The 25,326-nt window shown below is 42.2% G+C and overlaps 2 protein-coding genes across 7 annotated transcripts in view; both read right to left on the reverse strand.

Annotated features, from left to right (window-relative positions):
- Nucleotides 1-25,326, reverse strand: part of map4k2 (mitogen-activated protein kinase kinase kinase kinase 2) — a 52,698-nt gene that overhangs the window by 5,393 nt on the left and 21,979 nt on the right. Inside the window, exons 14-32 of one of the 6 annotated variants that reach the window (XM_076087135.1) lie at nt 23,019-23,077; nt 22,873-22,922; nt 21,107-21,145; nt 20,850-20,883; nt 10,194-10,350; nt 9,575-9,753; nt 9,331-9,372; nt 8,818-8,902; nt 8,567-8,646; nt 7,662-7,722; nt 7,444-7,567; nt 7,266-7,330; nt 7,074-7,177; nt 5,603-5,780; nt 5,454-5,522; nt 5,288-5,374; nt 5,141-5,211; nt 4,986-5,041; nt 1,955-4,660 (exon numbers count right to left, since the gene is read on the reverse strand). In XM_076087135.1, the coding sequence (XP_075943250.1) occupies nt 4,489-4,660; nt 4,986-5,041; nt 5,141-5,211; nt 5,288-5,374; nt 5,454-5,522; nt 5,603-5,780; nt 7,074-7,177; nt 7,266-7,330; nt 7,444-7,567; nt 7,662-7,722; nt 8,567-8,646; nt 8,818-8,902; nt 9,331-9,372; nt 9,575-9,753; nt 10,194-10,350; nt 20,850-20,883; nt 21,107-21,145; nt 22,873-22,922; nt 23,019-23,077 (1,712 nt within the window). In that variant the 3' untranslated portion in view covers nt 1,955-4,488. Of the gene's footprint in view, nt 1-1,954; nt 4,661-4,985; nt 5,042-5,140; nt 5,212-5,287; nt 5,375-5,453; nt 5,523-5,602; nt 5,781-7,073; nt 7,178-7,265; nt 7,331-7,443; nt 7,568-7,661; nt 7,723-8,566; nt 8,647-8,817; nt 8,903-9,330; nt 9,373-9,574; nt 9,754-10,193; nt 10,351-20,849; nt 20,884-21,106; nt 21,146-22,872; nt 22,926-23,018; nt 23,078-25,326 lie in introns of those variants that run through there. The other 5 variants (XM_076087134.1, XM_076087139.1, XM_076087140.1 and 2 more) reach the window with 5 other exon arrangements.
- Nucleotides 12,083-19,489, reverse strand: LOC142946079 (homeodomain-interacting protein kinase 2-like). Its single transcript, XM_076087141.1, has 11 exons — nt 19,182-19,489; nt 18,781-18,917; nt 18,484-18,672; nt 18,201-18,382; nt 17,964-18,086; nt 16,261-16,371; nt 16,060-16,140; nt 15,801-15,950; nt 14,955-15,078; nt 14,742-14,867; nt 12,083-14,655 (listed from the first exon to the last, which is right to left on the reverse strand). Exons 5-8 carry the CDS (start codon nt 18,018-18,020, stop codon nt 15,852-15,854), a joined length of 348 nt encoding a protein of 115 aa, XP_075943256.1. The 5' UTR covers nt 18,021-18,086; nt 18,201-18,382; nt 18,484-18,672; nt 18,781-18,917; nt 19,182-19,489; the 3' UTR covers nt 12,083-14,655; nt 14,742-14,867; nt 14,955-15,078; nt 15,801-15,851.

The raw sequence follows: 25,326 nt of genomic DNA on the forward strand, positions 1-25,326 counted from the left end.
CCTGACATGTAAAGGCACACCATTCCAATGGACCACTGAATGTAATGAGGCCTTTGAGTATCTTAAAGGGGTGCTCTCAGAGGCCCCGATTGTCACTATGCCTGACTTCAACGTCCCCTTTAAAGTGTACACAGATGCCTCCATGGAAGCAGTGTTGGCTCAAGACAGGGAAGGACTAGAGAGAGTGGTGGTGTATGCTAGTCAGTCGCTCACACCCACCGAAAGGCGCTGGTCCACGTTTGACAGAGAACTGTGGGCTATAGTGTGGGCTGTACACCAATTCAGACATTACATCGGAGCGGCTGCCTTCACCATTATAACCGATCATAAGCCTCTGTTGGGCCTCCGCACCATGTCTATTGACAAAGATCCCACTGGAAGAAGAGCACGGTGAATATTGGAGCTGGATCCTTTCAACTGGGTCATTCAACACAAGGATGGAAAACAGCATACTAACACTGATGCTCTCTCACGGCGGCCACAGGATCCTGTGGCTGGTACGGTGAATGACGCCTCACGAGAAGTTGCCACACAGGTGAATGCAGTAGGCTCAGACAGGGAGTCGGGTGTTCCCCAAGCTGACAGTCTGTTGACACCGCCATCCGCGGCGAACCTCCCGACCTCTAACCTTATCACAGGGGGGCAGCCGATGGAACCGGACAGTGAGATAAATGACCTGTACTGGCATGCACTTTCACATGATGGGACTGGACTGAAAGAATTGCAACAAGCCGACCCAGATATTGCTACGGTGTTGGATTGGAGGGATTCTCGACCACCTCGGGGGCAGATGAGAGACAGCTCCAGGTGGCTGCGGAAGTTATGGACTGAATATCCTCGTCTTTCTGTGGTGAATAACCTACTCTGCCGGAGAGTGACGTCCTCCCTCACTGGGGGTGCTCAGTATCAAGTGGTCGTGCCTTCATTGCTTGTCCCTGATGTGCTGCATCATCTTCATGGAGGCCCTGTGTCGGCGCACTTCTCAGCGGAACAAGTGTGGGAACGAGCAAGGCAAACCTGTTACTGGCCCTCTATGTTCAAAGACATTCGACAGTGGTGCGAGCAGTGCCTCCCATGTCAGTCCCGCAGAGCCCCGGTCCCAAGCGACTCGACCATTCCAGAGAGTGGCAATGGACATTCTTGAATTACCAGTGACTTCTAAGGGCAACAGATATGTGTTAGTAGTAGAAGACTACTTTTCCAAGTTTGTAAACCTGTATGCTCTTCCTAATCAAACGGCCCAATCAGTGTCTGTTTGAGGATTACGTGCTGGTACATGGCGTTCCAGAAGTGGTTCACAGTGACCAGGGCCGGCAGTTTGAAGCTGGGGTTGTTCAAAGACTGTGTCAACTTTTAGGGATTAAGAAAACACGCACCACGCCGTATAATCCCAAATCTGACGGCATGGTCGAAAGATTTAATCGGACTCTCATTGATCAACTGGCCAAATCACTGCTTGCCTGCGGAGGTGAATGGGATGAGTATCTGAAACAGGGGGCTTTTGCCTATAACACATCTGTTCATGCTTCCACTAACTACACACCTTACTTCTTAACTCATGGACGGGAAGCTTGTGTCCCGGTGGATGTGTTGGTGCCATCGCAAATGGTGCGCTTGGACTTGCCTCTTTCTCATGCTGACTTTGTGACCTCTCTGGAGGCTGGAGACGGCTTTTTGTGGTGCCAGACAGTGTGGTGCTGATGCCCATGAAAAACAAAAACTGTACTATGATGGAATGGCACGTCATCAGCCGTATCGAGAAGGAGACCTCGTATGGCTGCATAATCCTACGGAGGACTGCATGAAACTTGCTCCGCACTGGAAGGGGCCCTACAGGGTCCTGGCTGTGTTGGACTCTCAAGGGGAACCAGGACTCATCTATCGCATTGGCAGTCCTCTTGATCTCCACGGACCAGAGCAGGTTGTTTATTATGACAGACAGAAACCTTACACTTTGCTACGGCCTGCTGGTTCTTCAAGTAGCCTCCCAGCTTCTCCTCACCATGCTCCTTCGCTACAGGACGAGGGGTCACCAGAGGAGGACTGTGCGGGGGAAGAGCCACGGTTCACTGGTGGCACAGAGACTGTTTTGGTTACGGGCACCAGTGAACCACAACAGACTGTTACTCATTCAAAGAGAGTTGTGAGACAACCAGCATATTTAAAGGACTTTGTCACTTATCGTTAACTGATTTTTGAGTGATAAATGTGTGAATATGTCTGTCAACATGTTTCTTCATTGTAGCAGCACATGCTGCTACAATGGATGGATGGTGTGTCCAAACGCTATGGGGTATCAGCCATGTCTGGTGTCTATTGGGATTAGTGGGGCATATTTTCTGGAGGCTGTGCAGTTGGGTGATGGAAGGATGTATAATGTTCTTTACTGCCAAATGTCGTGTTATAGAGACATGTTACGGGGATTGGAAATGTGATTTTTTTTTTGCACTTAGAATGTTTAGAAACGGGGACGTTTCTTTATGGAGGAGGGGAGGTATGTAAGCTATTATGTTGAGTATGTTAAGAAGCAGGGTTCCTGTATATGTGTTGTGCGCTTTTATTGTGAAGGAGGAGACGGAAGGAGAGCGAGGGGAAAGAGGTTCGGAGAGGTGTGTGTGACAAGAAATAAAGTGGCTGCCATCTTGGCGCCGAACGCAGAGCCCCGTGTTTGTTATTTTATTATTATCCTAAAGTATAGGCGCAACATAAACCCTCGGCTAACTACTAAGAACCCTTTCCACACTACTACTTCTATTCATTCTGCTACCATCACAGGGTAGCCTCTTTTACCTACTGGTTGTTTTCAAGGACATTCCAGTTTGTTAAATACTCTTGTCCAAGGGCGTAGGTTTGGTCTCAGCATTGGTAGGGATACTGCCATAGTGAAAATTGACAATACAAATATGAACTTTTCTCAAATAAAGAATATCCGCGTCACTCCCAAATCCTAATTCTTAAAGGGACCGCACACAATGGATGGAGAATGGACCGGACAGTGTCAACTTTATATATTTATTATGTTGAACAGGCAAACTTTATTCAAATATATAAACATTTGTGTAACTTGGAACTGATTTAAACATAATAACAGTAACAAAACCTTAGTTTAAATACAAAACAGTATTCTGCACCAAATAAATAATAATAGTAATAAATAATTAAATAAATGAATAAAAAACGTTCTGCTAAAATGCCAATATACAGTAACAGTATATTCTATATCCAAAATATATATAAAAAACTTTTCCCAGTGCAGCCAAAAAAAGACAAAATAAAAAAATAAAAAATCTATTCTGCAGCACTTAATAGGCTACAAATAAAGTGCTTTCCTCCTTTATGCAATTATTAGTAGTGCTGGGCAACGATTACAATATTTAATCGCATGGATTTTTTGCGATTAATCGCGATTAATCTCATTGTTATGGCAAAGTTCAATAATGAATTCAAAAGTAGTGTATTGCGCACTTTTATTTTAAAAGTACTGCTATATGAACAAAAGGGCAATAACATCTGGTTTGTAAACACTTTAAACAAATCAGGTTATTTTTAACAGCAGTATTCTCTTTACACAGTAGCAGTTCTATCTCTTCACTATCTGTGCTCAGTGTGCTGACTGTATGTGAAACGTTCCACTGCTGTGCAACACGAATAAAATGTTTCAGCACGTTTCAGCAAAAATGTCTGTCTTCATGACAGACAGAGCATGTGAATGCAGCTCTACTGTTCATCAATATAATGCTGTAACTCCAAGGTAATTAGTCCCAGCGATCAAAGAATAAAGACACTTTACGCACAATTTAGGTGTATTTTCCCTTTAACTCACGAGATGCAGTTAGTATGTTTTATATTTAATGTGAATATAATTCATACTTTGTTGGCATCTTATTCTGAAAACCGAATGTTCGTCTGAAGAAACCGGATGTTGTCTCACGTTAATCTTTCCGCTAACTTTCACGGTCCTTCGCTCGCTCCCGATCTGTGCCGTTTGAATGCGTTTACCGTGAATTTCACGTGAAAGTGTCTGCTGAGTTGACCACGGAGATCTGAGTGTCTGAGGCAATTAAAATTAACAAAATATTGGTGGGGACAATTGTGTCTTTCCCAAACTTTGGTCGTGACTAGTCCCTATGGACCCTATGCAAACCTACGCCCTTGCTCTTGTCAATAAACTACCACATGAACATTAATATGTCCATGAAAATAACTAAGTCTTTTTAGGTGGTACCTTTTTGGTTGTAGGGCCTAGAAGTTCCTAGAAGGGCCAATAAGTTCATTGTCAGCTGAAGGTAATTAGAAGAATTTTGAATTTGAATTTTCCAGGACAATTGACCTTTTCTCTTATTTCCCATGTGCTTTCCACAACTGGAAAATCGGTCAACTGTTTTTTAGGTTTTCCAGGACACTATGCGTTGCTCGGTAAGAGAATAAAACCAAACAGTGATTGGATGCGCCAAAATATTCTCCAGTTAAACAGAGATAAAACTGAAATTACTGTTTTTGAAGCTCCCAAAGAGCAATTGGAGTTCGCTTTTTTTCTCCCGTTGAAAACTTCATTAAAGCTGGGGTAGGCAGTTTTTTCTTCTTGGCTTCATTGGGCAAAAAGTTCCATACTAAGCTTTCAGCATAGTAATTCAAGTGGTACCCCAGGGAAGGCAGTTTTCTGGAAAAGGCAAAAAAAAAAACAGCAAGATTTTGAACGCGTCTGCATTTGTAGCAGCCAATAAAAACGCCCCCTCTCTTAAATGACCTGTGATTGGCCAACGAGCTAGATTTTCTAAAACCTGTGAACAGAGCCAAGAGGAAGTGACGAAGTTTTCTTTCAGATCACATGAATAACTAGACATTGTTATGGATTCTTTTGCCCAATGATGCTAAAACTGACCTGCCTACCCCGGCTTTAAATTTTAGCTTATTTTGATCTACAACCAGTACTACTAGTATTGTTTCATCAGTGAAGAACCAAAGTGTTTTGTTAGAAAATGTACCTGTTTGTTCCCAAGACTCGGAATGCTCGACTCGCATCTGTAATTTCTTGTGTCACCTGCAGATAAAGAGGACATTTTTATAGAAGTGGTAAACGTATGACAAACACACGACATCAGCTCAGACCCGTCACGATGCAAATCTTGAAGCTAATCACCTCATTCGAATGAAAACTCATCCCTTTGAGGCCGTGCTTCCAGAAAGCCAGCACGCTATCCTGCAAGCAGACTGATAGAACACGTCACGTCACTGAACTGTCAGCGAGAAACATCACTCACTGTGTTTATCACATGATTGTTTCTACCTAGAGTTTCGATCTGGAAGTTGAAGACCATCTCAGCGGCCAGCTCTTTGGATGGAAGCCCTTGCAGGTTCACTATCTTCACAGTTTCTGTCCATCGAGATGCGATATATTAGCAGTCGGCATGAAAGATGGCTGGAGTATTGGAACATGTGTTGAGATTACTTACGTTCTAATGCGATGAGAACAGTGTCTCTGTCCATTTGGGTCACCTGCACTGCCCCGAGTGCTCCGCTATCTGCAGACCAACAAGAGAGTTGAGTCGAAGCTTAAAGCTGGGCTCTAGAAACGGCCAGAGGAAGAAACAGTCCATCCTACCTGGTGCTGAGATATGCGTGCTGTTCAGCTCTATAATATCAAACTTGAGCTGTTGGCTGATTGGCAGCTTCCCGTTGCTAAAGTCTCTCACCCCGACGCACAGCTGAGGGAACTCGTCCGACACCAACACCAGCAGCTCAAATATGGGCAGAGAGTCCGGCAGCCTCATCGCGATGTGCTGCAGAGCAAACACATGGCAACACAAAGAGGAGGAGTCAGTTTACATGGTACTAAGAATGGGATCGATTTAGGGTTTTGATAACACCAGGTAAGTGTGGCACGACAGGACACGTTGTCAATGCTTTACCAGGAATTTTGTCTGAAGCAATTCACACAAACTACTAAATGGACCACAATATATTAAATCATTATGCTGTATTGAAGAAGACTTGAAACTAGAGATTGAGACCATGAACTCATGTTTACTGAGGTAATAAATCAAGAGAGAAGTAGAGTCATTTTCTCATAGACTTCTATACAATCAGACTTCTTTTTGCAATCAAAGGAGTCGCCCCTTGCTGGTCAGTAGAGAGAATTCAAGTTTTAAGACACTTCCGCATTGGCTTCACTCGACAGAACCGGAGGTTGCTGCCTGGACAGTACGAGCCGAGGCAAGCTGGTTAGCATGCTCATTTCAGTAGATACCTCTGCAACACAATACATTAACGTATTTGACATAACGTCAACACTAGGGCTGCAACAACGAATCGATAAAATCGATAAAATTCGATTATTAAAAGAGTTGGCAACGAATTTCATTATCGATTCGTTGTATACGCCACTCAATAAGTCGCGGAGATGTTTGAGTTTAAAAAAAAAAAAAGTTGAGTTGAGCGTGGAGGAAAGAAAAAAAGAGTGGAGGTAGAGGAAAGCCTATCGGAGAGACCCGTAACGTTCTGAAACACATGGCGGAGGCAGAGAAATCAGTACGACCTAAGTCATCCAAGGTGTGGGAGCATTTCACACTAAATAAATCGAAATAGTGTGTTAATTGCAAGATATGCAAAAGCGACATGGCATGGCACGGGAGCACCACGGTGATGATTCAGCACCTAAAACGTAAACATGTTGGAGTCCTTGATGAGGAGGAAGGGAGTTCAACAGCAGGGTAAGTCACTACAGAATCCTACTTTTGTTCCGTTTTGAAGTGAGGAACGTAACGTCCCTCCAGTAGCTCTTCTGGTGCTGGTGTTTACTCGTTATCCAGCTTGACAAGTTGGCGTTAGCTCGTTAATAACAGTAGTAAAGGTATAGTTTATCCGATTCATCGAAAAAATAATTGCCAGATTAATCGATTATTAAAATAATCGTTAGTTGCAGCCCTAGTCAACACTGTAACCTCTTCACAGATTGCCCCTTTAAAACACAGAATTATTGCCGAGCTGATATTTACAATAAGACCAGTGCAGGTTGAAGCCCTGTAACAGAAATACATAAAGCAATACATTTCAGTTAAGGTGACTGTACAAACCTTTAGGTGCATGAACTTCTGCAGAGGCTCATACCACAGAAGAAGAACGAGGCCAGATGGAACTGCCCCACAGAGAAATGTGCTGTCTGTGTACGGGTTTCGTGCTGAGAGAGAGTAGAAAGGTTGGGAGTCTGTTGTTGTCATTGCTGAATAAACACACAGAGCATGCAGAGCGAAGTCTACTTCACCTACCTACACTACTTCTCCTGCAGCCTTTAGTGTCGGGGATCTTCACAGACGTGGCAAACTTTCTGTGGCTTGAGAGAGAATATGCAGTTGAGTAAAAACATCTTACTTTAATGCCACCTAGTGGAAGTATCAAGAATGACACTGTTACAACTACAACTGTACCACTAACGCCCTGTCCCACCTGGAGCTGATCTTCTCGGTGAAGCGGCTGGTGCTGAGCGACAGACTGCCGTGTTTCTTCTGCAGGTGTCCTCTCTGTTCAAACAGAGCGGCCAGACTGTGGGAGTAAAGCTGGGAGGACTTCCCTGCGGGACGGATACTTTCTGTGAGCAGCAGATAACAGACAGCACGCCGCTCTCTCTCAGACAAAACCATGTGTCATTTTTAGAGATTTGTTACCTGATACGGACATCAGCACGTTGTTCATAACATACAGCCATGTGCATCGCTGAGGGAGCAGCTGTGGGAGGAAAGACAAGACAACACAGAACAATCCCTTTGAATACCTTCAATCACAATATAGGTAAATTCATATCTCCATAACTACATATATAGCGAGATAGTGTTTCTGGTAATTCAGTCACTAAATAGTGTGGAAGAAACAACACATGGTTTATTATACTCTTGTGTGAGTGTTCATGACAAATGAAAAGTATTGTGTATTTTCTCATTTAATTTAATTTACTTAAGTGCAGAGTTAGTTAGTATGTGCTTGTAGTTGTCAATTTAGACAACTTAATTGTGTATCATGACATCTGGATTCAGGATTTCATCACAATAGGATTTATCCAATGATAAATGATCTAACTTGAGGAATCAACTCGCAAACAAACCACCATTTTCTGACAGAGAACCGAAGCCTCAGACTTGGAGGTGTTGGCATTCTCACCTCATACTCAGCTGCAAACCAACCCAGTGTGCACTGGAAACCAACAGAACCATATCAACAAAAATGTAAATAACCAACCCCAGCACTAAACAAGAAGTAGCCCAACACACTCTAATTTCACTAAAAAGAAAGTGAAGCACCATGTTCGGTAGGCCGAACCAGACCCAAACCTGAACATCATTTCTAAATATTGGTGTGAAACCGGGTCAAGACAGGTACCATCCAGTTTGGGTCTGGTATCTACACTCTGGACTAGATGGCTTATAGAAAGGACACAATATTTCCACAGTACCTCCAATAGGACTCCCTGAGGGACACAATGACAAGTCCACAAAGCACGTACAGTGTAAGAGAATTCTGATAACTCGACCCAGCAAAAAGAATGGTAAATACACGGATCCGCCCTTTTTGTTACCTTCTCTAGTGTGTCTTCATGAAGTTCATTAAGGTTCAGTGTGTAGATGCCCTCTTCTGCCCCAAGAAGCAGGTACTGATCTAAGAAGGGAAAGTGTTTGTTAAAGGGAAAATATTGTTTCCTGCATCACAACACAAAGAGCCCACAATATAAATGTGGAGCATTGATATCGTTTCTTGCACAGTTGATGACGTATCTAGCAAAGCTGACTTCATTATTACTATGGCTGTTAAGAAACATTATTGTCCTACCTCTCGTCTTGGGTAAAACCCATGTGACGGCACAGTGGATTTTAAGAGGACAACCGTTGAAGACCTTGGAGAAACAGGCTCCCATCTACAGAACCAGCACAGCAACTGAATCACCATTGGTCTGACATGGTTAAAGTGACCCTTCAATTTTGAAATGACATCCATTCTAACAAAAGCAGCATGTATGATTATTACAATAATAACATTATGTAATGTGTTCAAAGTTGCACTAGGCTACTTTACACATTGGCGACTCCAAACACCAGCAGCATCAACTGAGCGCTGAGGCTTCCAAAGATACCAAATACACGTGGAAATGCGTAAGCGAAAGACACCCGAAAATATTTGATGGAATAGTGCAGCGATAAAAACATCAGCTGGATTTACATAAAAAAACAGTTCCTAGTGCAGTTTGAATCATGCCATGCGGGGAAGCTTATCTCGTTAGTCGTCAGGGCGTTGCCATTGGTCAGCTTTTATCGTAGGTCACATGCTGTTAGATTTCAGACTTACATGGACTTGAGGGGTAGGAGGAAGTCCATGACAATCAGCCCTCTAGAAATGTCAAAGGTTACACATAACAAAACATAGGGGATGATAAAAACTGTACATCAGATGCATTCCAAATCAACATCTTGTGTGGTTGCATGATTCATCACCATTAGACAGACATTAGAAAGTTATTATGTTAGCAAATCACACAAGCTTATTGTTGTTTCCCACTGGTATGAGAGACAGATGTTCGGCTTCAACTCACAGCGTCCTCGGTCTTTTTCCTCAGCGTGCTCCATTCGGGTGAAAGTGGCGTCTCTCTTTTCGGAGAGCAAACGTTGGCAACCTTCCTCTTCTCTGCCGCTGCTGCAGCGTCCCCCCCCGGCAGGCATGTATCGCTGCAGCGCTGTCTGATGTCCTGTGTGGCCGAGCACCTGGCCAACACTTTTCAAACACAGGAGAGAGGAGGGGAAGTGGTTTTTGTTAGTCCAAGTTTTAGAGCTGGGTATCTGTAAGCAATATTTTTAAGGTATCAACCAGGACTTTTGTTCTTTTGGCAGCACCTATGGTGAGAAGCTGTAATTGCAGGTGTGTTTTTAGATAACACTTCCCTACTGTGCAACACTTGTGATATTTACCCGAATGGTCGCCACAGACAGTGGGCCATTGGCTTCATTACTATTATGTTACCTCATTTATTTAAATAAAAGTCTTCGACGTTAAGACCTCATACTTGCCTGTGGGTCTTGGGTGCTCCAGGTCACACACATCCTTAGATAGATAGCCTCCAGCTAACCACTAAGCAGTTTTCCTTAGTAACTGAAAAGCCAACATGCAGGAGATCCAGCATGAGCTCTGATGGAGTGTCTAGTGACGTGTTGTACCTGTCGTGGAGGTGGGGTCAGCCGCGACTGCAGCGTCGGGTCCCAGTGTGCAGCTGGGTCTCAGCGTCAGGTCACTGTCCTCTGTGTTGGGAGTTAAGGCGCTGAAGGCTGGCAGCGATGCTGTGGACGGACTGAATAAACCACTCTTCCTACCTCCCTGAAAAACACCAGCAAAGACATGAATCACTCTGAAGGGCTAATGGGGTCAAAATGTTGTCTAACCATGTGAGCCAATTGCATACTGCAAACTAATCCTAAAAAGTGTATACCATGTTGTAATGTTGACAGGTGTGGCTGTAGTAGCAGATCCAACTCAACTTTTTACATTGATCCTATCTTAATGAAACTTACTGAGTCAACAATATGCACTCTTTGTTCATTGAAAAGACGTAGCTGTAGTGATGCCATCGTCAATATATCAGTTGGTCTGTCACTCAACACTCCAGAGAGAATCTCTATGAAATGAATTATTCATTTATTATTGGAAACTCATGTTCAGCTGACCTGTGTACTAATTAATGATTTAGTACGTTTCCCCAGCAAATAGATTAAGTCCTTGTAAATAATTCATTGAAGTGTACCAATTTAACACAGTCAGCATTTTAAATCATGTTAGTTGGTTAGTTATCAAATCAAAATGACCTTTCCAGCAAACGTCTCAGGAAATAGTTTCAAAATTAGAAACGTGTAAAAGCTGACTGCAATGGTAGTGAAGACAACAACTCCCATGATCCCACTACTTCACTACCGAACCAAACTCTTTCTTTGGTTATTGTTTTGATTGAGAGACCCCTAGTGGCAGAAAATACCACATTGTGCCTTTTAATGCTAAACTTCACTCATTAAACATGTTAACATGCTAACACAGCAGGCTAACATGATACATGGCACATGCTGAACATTAAGATATTGACAAAAAAGCTGGCAAGATATTGTCCAAAGCTGGTAACTTTACTGTTAACATGCTACTCTAGTGTGCTAAATTACATACAGCAAAAAAGAATTGTTATCACAAAGAATATTATTATATTCTGCTGCTTTAACTGTTTTCTGTGGATTTTTTTTCGAAGTGAAAACTTCCAGTTTTCCTGTGTTGAGAGATGTCTTTGGAATGTGCTGCAATCGGACAGCTCTGAGCTACTTTAGCTTTGCTTGTTTACTACGGTGTTTCCACAGAGGAATAAGTCTAGTTTGATGCCCCCTTAAATCCCAATGACACAATAGTCAAACTGGGAGAATTTAGGACGTCAGTAAACCCTCTAACACTGGATCACAGCATACATCCACTATCAAAACATGCACGAAAAATGCTACTGGCAGAGAGACTGGCTGTGGCCAGACTGGGAACTACAGAGTCAACATGATGCATGTTGCCTTCTTCTTTATGGGGTTTTAATGTACACGATGAGAGAGGTGTACCACAAGGATCTATTTTAGGGCCATTGCTTTTCCTATTTTTTTTAATTTATTTTTAAACTTTGTTTATTGTCATTTTACAGAACTTATAAATCCTCAAACACATCCACACGCACTTCCATACATAGGCATCAAAACCAGGAACACCAACAATACCCAAGTAAAACATCATGGAGGGGGAGATTAAAATAAAATACAAAATAAAATAAATAGATAAATACATTCTAAACATGTACATGTCCAAGTATATGCAATATAAACTTGATAAACATAAAATGTGACACCTTTATCAAGTCTCTGTGACTTTTTGTGACCTACTAAGTTGCTTGTAACCATCCAATATTCTCAAAATGCATAAACATATACATCGATATATCCCTCCATAGAAGTGGAGAAAGGACATAGTGGGAGAGAAGAAAAATATAAATTAAATTAAAATTAATAAATACAAAAGGGAGGGGGGGGGGGGACTCAGGACTCCGTTTCTTGCTGTACATACTTGTGAATTTCTTTATTTACTGTTTAGGTCTAAAGGATCCTCTCAACTCTGGTCAGGAAGTTTTATACTATTAATATAGTCTATAAAATGTTGCCAAATATTGTTAAATTTCTGTTTTCATGTTTCATAACATCCCTCATTAGATTTAAATGTGTTGGTGTAATCAATCTTGGTGCCAGCAGGCTTACAAATGAAATCATATTGTGTTCTACACCATTTTTTACTCTGTTAAGAGTCTATAATTCCTAGAACTGCCATCAAGGGATCCAAGTCTATAAGTCTATGCAAAATTTTAGAGACTAGTCCTGACGAGGACGCACAGCTTGGGGCAATACAAACTTCGTTCAAAGCTGAATACATTTGAGGACGCTGTTCAGCTAAATTGTATGTCATACATTCATATCTCTAATCAGCAATTGGCTAAACTGCTTCACAGACCCGCCTCCTGTGGAAGGTTTTTCCAGCGCTCCAGAGCTGCTGAGACATGCAGACAGGCGGAGATGACGTGCAGGAAAAGCATAGAGTTTGCGCAGATATCAAATTTAACACATATTACTGGGTGCAATCCATTTTTCAAAAACAGAAATTGAACAGTATGCCCCATCTCTTCTCGTGGCGACGGCCGACCTTCACTGTGAAGGGCACAAATAATCTGTGCCTGTGGAGTAAAATGCGGGCTTCAGCAGCCTCAGTCTGGACTGGGAGAGGTCTGCCGTCCTGGGCACAACTGGAGTGGCTCTCCACCTCTGGCAGTCCGGTCAGGAGTGCTGATGGAGTTTCACAGCTTCACGGCCATGCAGAATCCAGTATTTGCGCCGCAGCTCTGCAAAGAGACGCTCTGATCCTGAAGGCTGGAGGCCCTTGTCTAAGTCCTAAATGATGAGCTGGGTCACTTTATGCCGAGAGTTCAGTGCCACTGGGTGGATGGCATCTGGCTCTAGCTGGTCGCTGCGGCGGAGCCTTCCTCCAACCTCGATGAGACCCACAGCCTCATCATACTCCGGGGCTAGGGAGAGCAGCCTACGGCACACAAGAGGAACTCCTCAGGGAAATCTTCTGCAGGAAGACTGTCTTGATCTGCTGCCGCTCCATGACCTACTTTTACCAGACAGTTCAAACAGTGTCTTCCCTCGCGTGAGGTCATCAGCTGAGTTGTTGAAAGAGTCCACGTACCTCCAGGCCCAGATGCTAGTTAGCTCCTGGATCTCAGCCACACTTGTTCCTACTAACACTTTGTATCGACGGGAGTCTGATTGGAGCAAAGTGAGAACTGTTGTGGAATCTGTCCAGAAGACTACTTCGCGGATGTTCATCGTCAGCTCTTTATTCAGTAGTGTGACCAATTGGGCAGCTGTCAGTGCAGCACAGCGCTCTTGCCTCGACACAGATTCCTGTTTCTTTGGAGCCACCCTAGATCTGGCAGTTAGGAAAGACACTTCCACATGGCCATGTGAGTTCTCTGCATGCAGGTAGGCCACTGCCTTAAGCTTTCGCTGAAGGATCAGCAAAGATGTTCAGGTCTCGCTGGAGGTTTGAAGTGTCCCAATCTCTTTGCTTTCCCCATAAGTGTTGCACAAGGATCTTAGCCCACATTGTGAATGGGACAATAAAGCCCAGTAGGTCGCAAAGATGTGCCAAGACCCGGTATATATTCTTCATGGTGGGTTTGGGTCTATCCAGCATCCAATATTTATACCTCAAGGTGTCTGAATTGCAGAGCCAGCGGAGCCACAGGGCGAGCTCTTGTGGGTCTGTGCCTGACTCGTTGAGCTACAACTCACTGTTTTCGGATCTGGCTTCTCTGGGCAGGTGGCTGATGACCTCAGGGGTGTTACTGGCCCACTGGCTTAGTTCAAATCCTCCTGTAGCCAGCAATGATGTCAGTTTGTCAACCAGGTGACGGGCTTCTTCAACAGAGGGGAGACTCTGCAGGAGGTTGTCCACATAAAAGGACCTTTCTATGGAAATACGGACATCCTCACCTGGCTGACTGTGGTCAATCACATCTTTCTGCAGCGCGAAAGTTGCACAGCAGGGGCTGGAGGTGGTGCCAAACGGAAGGACTTGCCATGTGTAGATGCTTGGAGGTTCCTCCGTCTTCAGGTCACGCCACAAGAAGCAAAGGCTTGTCCTCAGGGAGCAGCCTCACCTGATCTCTGCTCACAGCAATGGTGTGGAAACGGAGGGTACGGGATTGTTTTCAATTGCTCTTTTTTTAAGGGAGACAACCTCAATGAGCTGCTGCTGCCTGGCCCCACTTTAAGTGGAAATGTCGGTAGATTCCAGCACAATGTGAAAGAACTCGACAATTCAGACACGCGTGGAGGCGAGCTGTTCTGTCTTATTTTATAACACACCCCTGGTGCCATCATACGCATACTCTCTACATTTCCGGTGTGAAATCCATCGAGAGAAGTGTTCATAGCGCGATTCAGACCTCTTCAGAGTCGACACTGATGCGGCAGCAAAATGTCCTCCTGGCCCAGGAAAAGAAGCGCCTGATGCAGTTCTTCTTCTTCTTCTTCCTCTTCTTGGGCTCCGTGTCGTCTGATAATCAAAAGGAAATTTCAGTAGAATCCAGCACAATGTTAAAGAACTCGACAATTCAGAGGTGCGTGGAGGCAAGCATTTACCAGATGTGGTGGAAGGGCGTTCTTTGTGTTCCTGTTCCATGTTACAGCCCACTGTTAAAATGGGAGGGGGAGGGGGGGTCACATTTAGCCCCTTTGGGGGAGAGGTCGTCCTGCCGATCCGATGAACTAAGACACACACACACACACAGTTAATATCTGACTTCCTAGTTGGCATTTTCCGATGACTCACATGTCCAGAGAAAATCATCTCACCAATATTCACTCGCTGTCCTCATCCCACCGCTGGCAGCATTCAGCCGGTGCAGGCTGCACCAAGATAACACCTGGATGTAATGCATCCGAGGTTGATCCGTGAAATCCACTGCTGGTACTGGAGCTGTGGAATTACGACACAAGCAGTTCAACAGACACCTGACTCATCCGCTATTTGTGGTTTAAAATCCGATATGGCCGACATGAGGAGGAAATAGTCTCACCAAGTTTTAAACTCCGACGGCACAAAGCTACTATAAGTTCCGTTACATGTTAATGATCACCAAAGGAACAATTTAAATGAAATGCATCACATGCTAATGATCATAAATTCTTTTTGTCACATATATCGTCACCACATTTCAGAGTCAGAACAGTAATAAAAGACATCTCTAATTATATTTAGACTGGTGAAAATAAAGAATTTGAATTAATCAAATCATAGTTCAGCAACTGTAAGATGCAGCAGATGCCAAACAATGTCAAAAGAGTGTACATGGGGCGGAAGTAAAAGTGTTTTTTCACCCTTCCAAATCCAAAAAACACAGAAGATAAAAGTGTAAGGAATTGATTAAACAGTGTGTTGTACTGTATATCTGCTCCAACGCAAACTGGTAACATTAACATGACTGGCTAACTAGCTACTACCTAATTAACTTTTTTGTAGCATTATAGATTAGAAAAAAGCTTTCTTTTTGTTTTTTATTCAACCTTTATTTAATCAGGCGAGACATTATGACCAAATTCCGTTTTACAATGGGTGCCTAAAATATTTTCACTCCTCATAAATTAACTGTATATAAAGTAGTAGAATATTTCAGCCCACTTGCAAACACAGACACTTACCCAGCGCTATGTTGGCAGGGTTCTCTTATGATGAATGGATGGGCAAGGACTTCACCTGTCGTCAGGATCCATTTGAAGCATTGCCTTCAGCAGGTCGATGCACTCCATCTTTTCATCAGCTTCCACCTCAGTAAGGTTCGTCAGGGGCAACTAATGCGGGAAACGAAAGGGCAAATCCAGCAGAGTTTTTACTTTCTGATTCAGAATCAATTAAAAAGTAATCTGTAGCAGCGACAGAACAATCCATCTAAACACCTACCGTTTCCAAATCGTCCAGGTTGCGGAATTTGTAGGCTCTGTAGTTGCAGAAATGACCTGTTTCGTGGTGCTCCTGAAGTGTCTAAAATAAGGTATTTCAGAAAGCTCTTAATGACGTTAACTGATTAATATAAATCTCAACCAGAAGAGAGAATGCTACGGGAGACAGCTACGGGAGACACAACTTTTGATCTCGTCGTACCTTCAGTCTCCAGTGACCGACGAAACATTTTACAAAATGGATTTTGGAGTGCATCCCAGCACTCAGAAGATAGTCTGGAGGGACACCCAGGAGTTCCACTATGCACCGCATCTGTAGACAAAAACACAGCATCACACCAAGATAAGAACAGGATTCCATTCATCTCCCACAGTCAAAATAATATCTATAATTTGGAATGATGTATTGTGTCTTTCACATTAGAGATTACATAACATCTGCCCCAGAAATGCCGCCAAATCTGCGTCATGCAATCCCATTACCTAAAAGTTCATGATTGGTTAGATTTACTGCTGCATTCCAGACATCTCCGAACTTAAATATTTCCGACCTCCACCACTCAAAGTCGCAGTTCCTACGTTTGAACCCGGGGGAAAATCCATCTACCCCGACTTCATTAAGAAGAAGTTGTCTGATGTCATCAACTAACCTGAATTAGAATAATACTTACCATCATATAGTTAAACCTGTCCTGCATTTAAATTGATGTCAAAATATGTTGCTAAGGTTATTGGGGAGCTGGTTACGGTAAACAATCTCTGAAAGTTATCTTCTCTGCACAAAAGTTATTTGCTAAAATGTTAAAAATGTCTAAAAATGTCGAGGCTGCACTGCTGAGAATTCAATTGTGTGACCATTGTGAAACATAAGTTTGTCACAGTCAGCCATGATTTTTGTTTACTTGGAGGTCGGAAGTTAGAAATTTCAACTGGGAAAATTTCAAACTCAGAGATATTTGAAGTGTTTTTAAAAGGCCCACTATGAAGCTCTGGCTGGGTATCAAACCTCAATACTTTTTGGTACCAACTGAAATGTGTCATGAGCCGTTATTAAAAGGTCAGCCTTGCTTTCTTGCTTTCTTATGATGGAAATTAAGTCAACAAATTTGCTCGGCCTCACCAATTTGGTGAGAAACACTGAATTAAACTTAACTGTAAAAACGATCTAGGAGCACACTGATCTGACTTTTTCAGTCCCGATTCTAATGGTGACACCTGGGTTTAGAGTCAATCGTTCTTAAGATAAAGCAAAGAATATGTGGATGCAGCAGTATCAAATCTCATAAGAAGAGAGGAAAAAGGAAGCAGTCAGTAGCCGTTTCCATCAAAATGTACCACAAATTTGAACCGAATTCTGAGAAAATCTGTAAAAGAAAATGAATGAATGCTTTTTTCCATACACTAGCGTTATGCAATTTTTGCAATAAGCAGTACACGGCTCCATTTCTCTGTCGGTGAAACCATTATACCATTGCAAAGGAAAAGGGCGCAACGTAATTAAAAACGCAGCAGTCGAACCTCAAAAGGTGAAAACGTGTTAATGAGAAAGATTACATCAAATCTGTGTGGAGGGTTTTTTCCTCTCTTCAATGGAGCAGAAGCTTCAGTGGAGTAGAAGCTTCAATGGAGCAGAAGCTTCAATGGAGTAGAAGCTTCAATGGAGCAGAAGCTTCAATGGAGCAGAAGCTTCAATGGAGTAGAAGCTTCAGTGGACGTTGAAGTCACATGCTTCATGTACGTCATCGTTTATTCGCTCAATCTGTTTCCATTGCACTTCGCATTTTGCTTTTATTGACACATCAGCTTTTTCATTTCCAAATGTCCACGTTTCCACTCAGGTTTCTTTAAATGCAAATTGATAATGCGCATAAAAACAGGTGGATGGAAACTCAACTAATGACTTACCGTATCGTATTCACTGCAGCCTGGGAAGAGCGTTTCACCGAGCACCATGATCGCCATCACAACACCAAGAGACACATGTCAATGGCCTCTGAAAATGGAAGTCCCAAAATAATTTCTGGAGCCCTGAAAATGAAACAAATGTCCAACACAGAATGAGGAACACCATCGTATTTGACCGGATGGTAGACATCTCCTGCGAACATAGAAGAACGTGATTGGAGTCTCTCTGTAGCTCACCTGTAGTATATTGTTTGGTGACGTTTGCCCTGCGTCACACTACAGGACGGAACAGCCAGTCCGAAGTCGATGAGCTTCACCCTGAGTGGCTGCGCTTTACTGTCCACCAGCATGATGTTGTCTAACTTTACGTCTGCATTGATCACTCCAATGGTCTTCAGGGCGTAAAAGGCTGTGGCCAACTGCAAGATAAGCAATGCCATTCAAAGGGTGGACGCACAGCATTTTGACGTTAGTGTTGCGTCTGATGCTACTGAGGGTGGGTACTGTACTGTGACCATACCTGTTGGACTATACTCCTGACGTCATGTAAATGTAGGGTTTTGACGTCTCTCTGGTACTCCCACAGAGTCATTTCCAGCAACTCGAAGGCGAGAGCAGTTGTATTGTTCCTCAGTGGGAAGGAGTCAATGAACCCGACGATGTTACACTGGTCCAGGTTCTTACACTTTAACTCGTTCAGGACAGACAACTGGGGAACACGAGTGTGACGAGTAGTTGTTGACACAAGCTTTAATCTCAGGAGAAAGATTTTTGATATTTAGATAAAAGCGATATAAACATGCTGATGTGTAATTACTTCATTGTTGAGGCTCTCTCGCCGAATTGAGGGATCTTTACAGCAACAGTCTCATTGGTGTCCTCTTTGACACATTTGAGCACTTCTCCGAAGGCCCATTAATTTCTGCAGCGTATAGTTGCTGGGGAGGAGGTCGCCTTTGTTTAGGACATGAATATATGGATTGTATGAGAACCACATTACACACACAATGAGACGGCAGTAGAAGTGAGAGTTCACCTACACTTTGGTTGTTTCATCACATCTTTAACAGTTTTCTTGAAGAATATCCAACTTTCAATATGAGAAATTTTGAAAAAAAGAGCAGCAGCACATGCTTTCTGTTCATAAACGCATCTTCATATTGTATCTTGAAGTTCTCACACACTTTTTCTACATGAGGGAGAAACAAACTGGCTTACCAGCATCACGAAGGATTTGTCGAGTCGATCAGTCGAGTTGGTTCGATTTGTCGAGAGGTTGGTTTCGTTAGGAGATCAATATGTCTTCTCTGTCCACTCGTTAGCAATAAAATAACAAAATGACAAACTGACAAGCAGCAGCAGAACTTGTGTGACATCAGTTCTAGAACATCAGGATGATGCGATGTGTTCTGTCTGTGTGCCAATAAACATGGTTCTGCATATGCAAATGAGGTACAAGTACATTTTGATTTATTTTATATGTTTATCAAAACAGTCTTGGTTTAGAGCGATTACAAATAATTTCTACTTTGTGACAGTTTCAATGTCTTCAACCTGCAGGTGCATTTTGAATATTATGTGTGTTCATAGCTAAAAAGAGAATCTTATTAGAGAATAAAGTGAACCTAAAAGTGAACATTTTTACATTCAAAAGGAAGAAACCGATGTGTCACTAAACACAAATACAAGGTTTTCAGCTGTGAAATCAAAATGCTAACCTTCATCACTATGAGTACTTAACCTTCAGCACATCAGTCATTAGCCACACACAATAAGACATTAAATATGATTGAGTGAAGCATTACATGAAGTAATAGTAAGTTTTTTCACTTTAGTAGAAGTGGGAAATATGCACAAAGTAGGTCGATTGACAGTGACGGACGAGAGAAAGAAGACGCTAAATCCCTAGCAAAGTATTTTTAGCTAGCCGTGCGTAGCTAGCAAGTCAGCTAGCTAACTAGCTAGCTAAATTGGGCACAGGGTGCAACTGTGGTAATTTGGTAAATTAATTAATATAGTTTACCAAAGTGTTAACACTATGTCTTCAGCACACTAAACTGTCAGACTCAACTGGCCGTTGGTGTAACTTGCAGCAATGAGCTGTTGTTCTAGACCTTTCCAAAATGTGAAGAAACAGAAACACAATGAGTGACTCTGTGATTGTTCCCAGTCTGTAACTGGTTACCACAGTCTTCTGAGATGACCCAGATGTGAGGAATCCACAGAGCCACAGCCGGTCTCTTAGGAGTGCCTTGATGGGGGTCCAACAAAATGACCAACACAGCAATGTAATGCCGCACCAAGTAGTTTTTCTGGTGTTTTAGGAGAAGATTATACCGGTGTAAAATGAAAATAGTCTGTCCAGATTGAACCCAACCAGTAACTAAATGCTTGTCTCTTTAAGTTTGAAATGCAGCTTCGCTTTCAGTGCTAAACTCATTTTAACACTTGATTTGGGCGCCCTGACATACCACACATCTGCGGTTTGGCTCCTCTCAGCGTCCTTTGTTACATGTCACGTATCCTTGTGCATGAGAAACAATTTGTCATACAGACCCTAGTGGTTTTGTATCGAGTCTGTGACTGAACCGTTTGTAGCAGTATTCATATTTTTAATCTGTCATTAGAATTCACTCGTCACAACGTTTGAAGCAGGGAAGAAAGATTTTAAAGTTAAAAGGCTAGGAGTTTCCTATACGTTAAGTGTTCTGTTGTCAGATTTATAGCTAAAATACATTGTATCTGTTCTGTCAAGTCTTCTTGCTGGTGCAGTTAAGTATACTTTTTTGTTTTTTTAAGGTGTAAACACAAACCTATGGATAGAACCAGTATGTAGTATGCAATTGGATCACAGCTTCAGTTTATGGTTGTGTAGTTACCACTCACATCGGTAGATGGCGCCCTTCTAATGGTTAAACTCCTGAAAGACAAAGGAAGAGCAATGTCCTGATCAGGCTCCAAAAAAAAAGAATCCCAATCAAGCTTCCAATTCAAGAGTCATGGCGACAAACTGGACAACAAATGCAGATGCTGAAGATGCTGAGGGTGGGGCAACAGCAGCACAGGCAAACATATCTTGACGAAACACCAAAAAAACAAAGCACTGCTGTTAGGAGAGGCTGGAGTTGATGGACGTTGCCTACCTCAGCTGCAGAGCTTGCTCCACACATTCCAACAGGCTCCTGCAACAGGAACACCTGGTGTTTATCTGACTACGGGCCTGAATGGCCCACAACAAAGGGGGGTCCACTACTAGTCCGAGGATATTAGGACTGCTGATGTGATGTGAATGCTGATAATTCGACTTTATTAGAACTCAGATTTTATTCTTCTTAGTTTTCACAATAATTTCCATCAGTAATGATAACAATGTACTCACCTAGGTAATTGCTAACTTTTTACAAAATTTTAGAAGTACTATGTTTAGGAGTCCTACGTGGAGCATTTTGAACAAGAAGTGATTTACTGGTTATAAAATGACTTATCAGTGGGTTAAGGGTTCCACTAATGGATCTGTTCCCCGACACATTTCTTAGAACGTGACTAAAGGTGTTATATTTTAAAGTAAATGTTCCCAAAAAATGTGTGCAATGGAAGCAAAGATGGACAGCCCCCAAAAACAATAAGGAATTGCATTACACACATTCAATTTTGTGCCCGCCACAAATAATACATGTAGATATCTCATTAATTAAATCTTAATTTCTATTTTTTTATTTAGCTGAGCTATTTTCCCTAACCTAGTGATTCAGGTGTCACTACAACAGTGACGAGGGGAAACATGGTTGATTGAAGTGTCGTACTTTCGGTCACTACAGAAGGGCTCACTGGGCTACACGTAGCCCTGAACGGCATCAGTGGTTTGGATTATCTTGACAAATTGTTGCTTTGTTTACAACCAACAAGTGTTCCCAGATCTCAGTGACTACTTTGGTGAGTACAATGTTAATATAACTGATAGAATACTACAAATATTACCAATAATAGTATTGCTAAATATCTAATATAACATTAGAAATTATTCTACCATTGCTTCTCCTGCTGCTTTCAATAACAAAACATATTACATCAGACCATTACATCAGTCCATAGGACTACACTTTTCTATCCCATATTCTGTCATTAAAGATACACTCTGATCTTGCTATAGTGCACATTAGTGCTACCAAATCCCCGAAAAGCAATTTGGCAATTTTGATGTCGCGGCCACACTTTAAATTGCAGGTCACATGACACTCTTTTTCCCAGGAAGAGATTTTACACAATCACTACACGCACACACAAAGAAAATAATTGTAAAATGACGAAGACAAACTAATTTCACATCATTTCAGGTTGTGATAAAGGTTTTAAAAAGTCTTAAAGAGAATTGATGATTTACTGGTAAAACACGGAAGCCGAAAGAACTTTTTGGACGTAGGCAACTAATAGCAGCAAATAGCGAAAATAGTTGCGTTTGGATATTCAATGAATGGAAAGTGTGACATCACTTGAGGACATTTATCAGACTTCACACAGCTCCCTCTGGAGACACTTAAGGCTTCATACTACTTTTTTCATATAAGCAGTATTATTTCCCAACTCAAGGTTGTAAAATCAGTGGAGGTCCCCTTTGAAACATCCATGCTCTGTTCACTGTTGGGATCTCATTTAGAATTTAACACAGTTCTAAAGCTGGGAGGAAGTCTTTGGATTCGGGGCCACTACTGGCCACTTGAAAAACATGATCAGAGTGTATCGTTAGGAGAGGAATTTGGGTAGTTTGTCCAATGTTGTCCTAGGATGAATTACTGATAGCTTCGAAGAAGGCATCCTTTACAGCTGTGACATCTCGACAGCTTAAAAGCATAACATTCCCAGAACAGAATGAAAGTAGAGTCGTGAAGAAGAAAACAGAGAGAAGGCTTACGTTGAGTTGTCTTCGCCTCCAGACAGACTCCAGTCATCATCATAGGAGCCCTGCTGGGGGATACACACAGAGTCCATGGTCATATTAATGTATATCATCAGTATACATCTCTGTCACAAAAATACCTTGCAGGAAAATAACCTCACCAAATCGGGATAAGGCTCAGTGACTTTCCTCAGCGGAGGCCCAAACTTCACTTGGTTGACTACAAAGAAAACGTGATGAGAATGAAGAGAGTGTTGAGCAGTATTCACACAGAAACGTTTTTAAATCAGATTAGGACAATAAAGAGCAGGCCAATGTGCTCCCACACAATCAAGGCCTTTTCATGTACTATTGATGAGCACTCACTTTCAAGTGCATGCTCCTATCATGTCAATAATGAGCTAGCACTGAGGCAGACTGGCTTCTACAGCCCTGACCCAATACAACAGCCAAGCACAGCATTAGAGCGGGACAGTGACATTTTTAAGGCGACAGTTTGAATTGGATTCAGTGCACTGAGGGGTTTTGCTGCAAAGTACTTGGTCTGGTATGACCGGTAGCTTGTGGTAACTAATGTTGTTATCTTGTTTACACTGACTGTCTTTAATGTCCATGGTACTATTCACATTTAACAGCTCACAACATACAGTATCTACTTAAGCTAATTAAAAGCTAGATAAATAGCACATCTTGCCTGATATGCCAGCTAACTTAAAAACATTGAAATTTAGTTTATCAGGGTTTGGTTGCATGGGTGGATTATGAGACAATGGACCCCTGGGCAAAGACATACAAAAGGCCCAACCACCTCTTCTACATAGGAGCAAGACGCACATACAGTACGTCATAGTTGTTGAGTCTCTTTTGTATGTTGTGTCTCTTTGTAGTCATAACACATCTCTGTAGTTTTGTGTCTCTTGGAAGTAATTTTGTGTATTTGTGGTTGTTTTGTTTAGACACATTTCTTCTTGATTAAACACGTTACACAATCTCCACAATAATCTTCAGAAACTACTGAACAGATTTCGATCTAATTTGTCATGGGCAGTCAAGACTGGGAGTCCATCATTTTTCGAGACCACCTGACCGTTTATTAAATGTCACCAGAATGCATGCACAAAATATTACATTCTAATGGTCTGATTTAGCACATGTATGCTTTCCAGAGGACTGAACCCTCCATGAACTTTCCTCTAGCGACACCATCAGGTCAAAATATCAACTTGGGACATAAATTGACGAGCGACTGTCATTAAAGCCTTAACTTTGGATTTTAATCATCCAAATTTCCTTTAAAGAAATGTACTGTAATGAATAGTATTTCATTACAATACAAGTATTTGCTTATATTCTGTATTCATGGTTGATTGCTTCAAGGTGTGTATACAATTTTATGGGGCATTTCATAATTTTTTGCATCTCAGATGTTTTTTGAAAAAACACACCAACATACATATCCATTGCAGTCCATGTTCACATTTATTCGGCAGACTAGCTTATAGCTTAAGTATCATACTTTGGTTTCTCTGATGACTTGACTGAGACGTGGTTAACAGGAAGAAGCAGATCGTCATGTAAGCGCAGAGAACCATAAAGCAGAGGATGTGTACTTTTATCATGTTTGTCTTGTTGTCTGTGTTGATTGTAATGTGTGTCGAGATGGATGCCTCGCCTTCTATTGCAAACCAAGTCTACCTACGGGTACAAATAAAAGTAACCTGAACCTGATGGGGGAACTAGTGAACCAGAAAGAGGAAGTAGCTGTCTCAGTTATCTCCCACGGTGTACGTTTCTGAATGCCTGCATTAATAGATGAAACTTCTATCATCATTTTAAAGTTTAGAACTCGAGACCAGAAGTTCTTTAAGTTATTTTCTTTGCTGATTAGAAACTGATTGTAAAATGTTTGGTACTGGGCAGAGTGTGAAGCCAGACTGTCACACCAGAAGCCCTTACGCCACAAGAAGACTATTGGCAGCAGCAGCGGTATGAAGTCACTGCAGCCAGTGCATAGAAGTACCACTGTCTGTCACACACCAATGGCATGTTCTCAGTGCCATCCTCTGACGCAGCTTTCGTCCCACATGTATGGACGGTTTACAGGACCAGGGCAGCCGTCAGCAGGCTGACTGAGAGGCTTTTGTCCTCATTCATATTATGGAGATTACAGCACTGAATACTGGGGGTCATGGAGGACAATGAAGCCACTTTTCAGCAAGTACAACTGACACACAGTATATTTAGACATGCGTGCATACAGTGAGTCAGAAACAAAGTATTACTGTGCAATATTTAAGATATATATGGATTATATATTCACACGCAAAGATGCAGAGCTCCGTGAAGACTGGCTATAATGTTTGTCATTTAGATGTCACGGTGCTTACAGTGATAATGTTGGTGATCTCTTGTGGGTGTTGTTGACATTAAAATAATTATAATAAATTCATAAAAACAAATTATTATGCT

The sequence above is a fragment of the Anarhichas minor genome, unplaced genomic scaffold (assembly GCF_050575085.1).
Source record: "Anarhichas minor isolate MPS153535 unplaced genomic scaffold, ASM5057508v1 ptg000009l, whole genome shotgun sequence".
NCBI classification, from domain to species: Eukaryota; Metazoa; Chordata; class Actinopteri; order Perciformes; family Anarhichadidae; genus Anarhichas; species Anarhichas minor.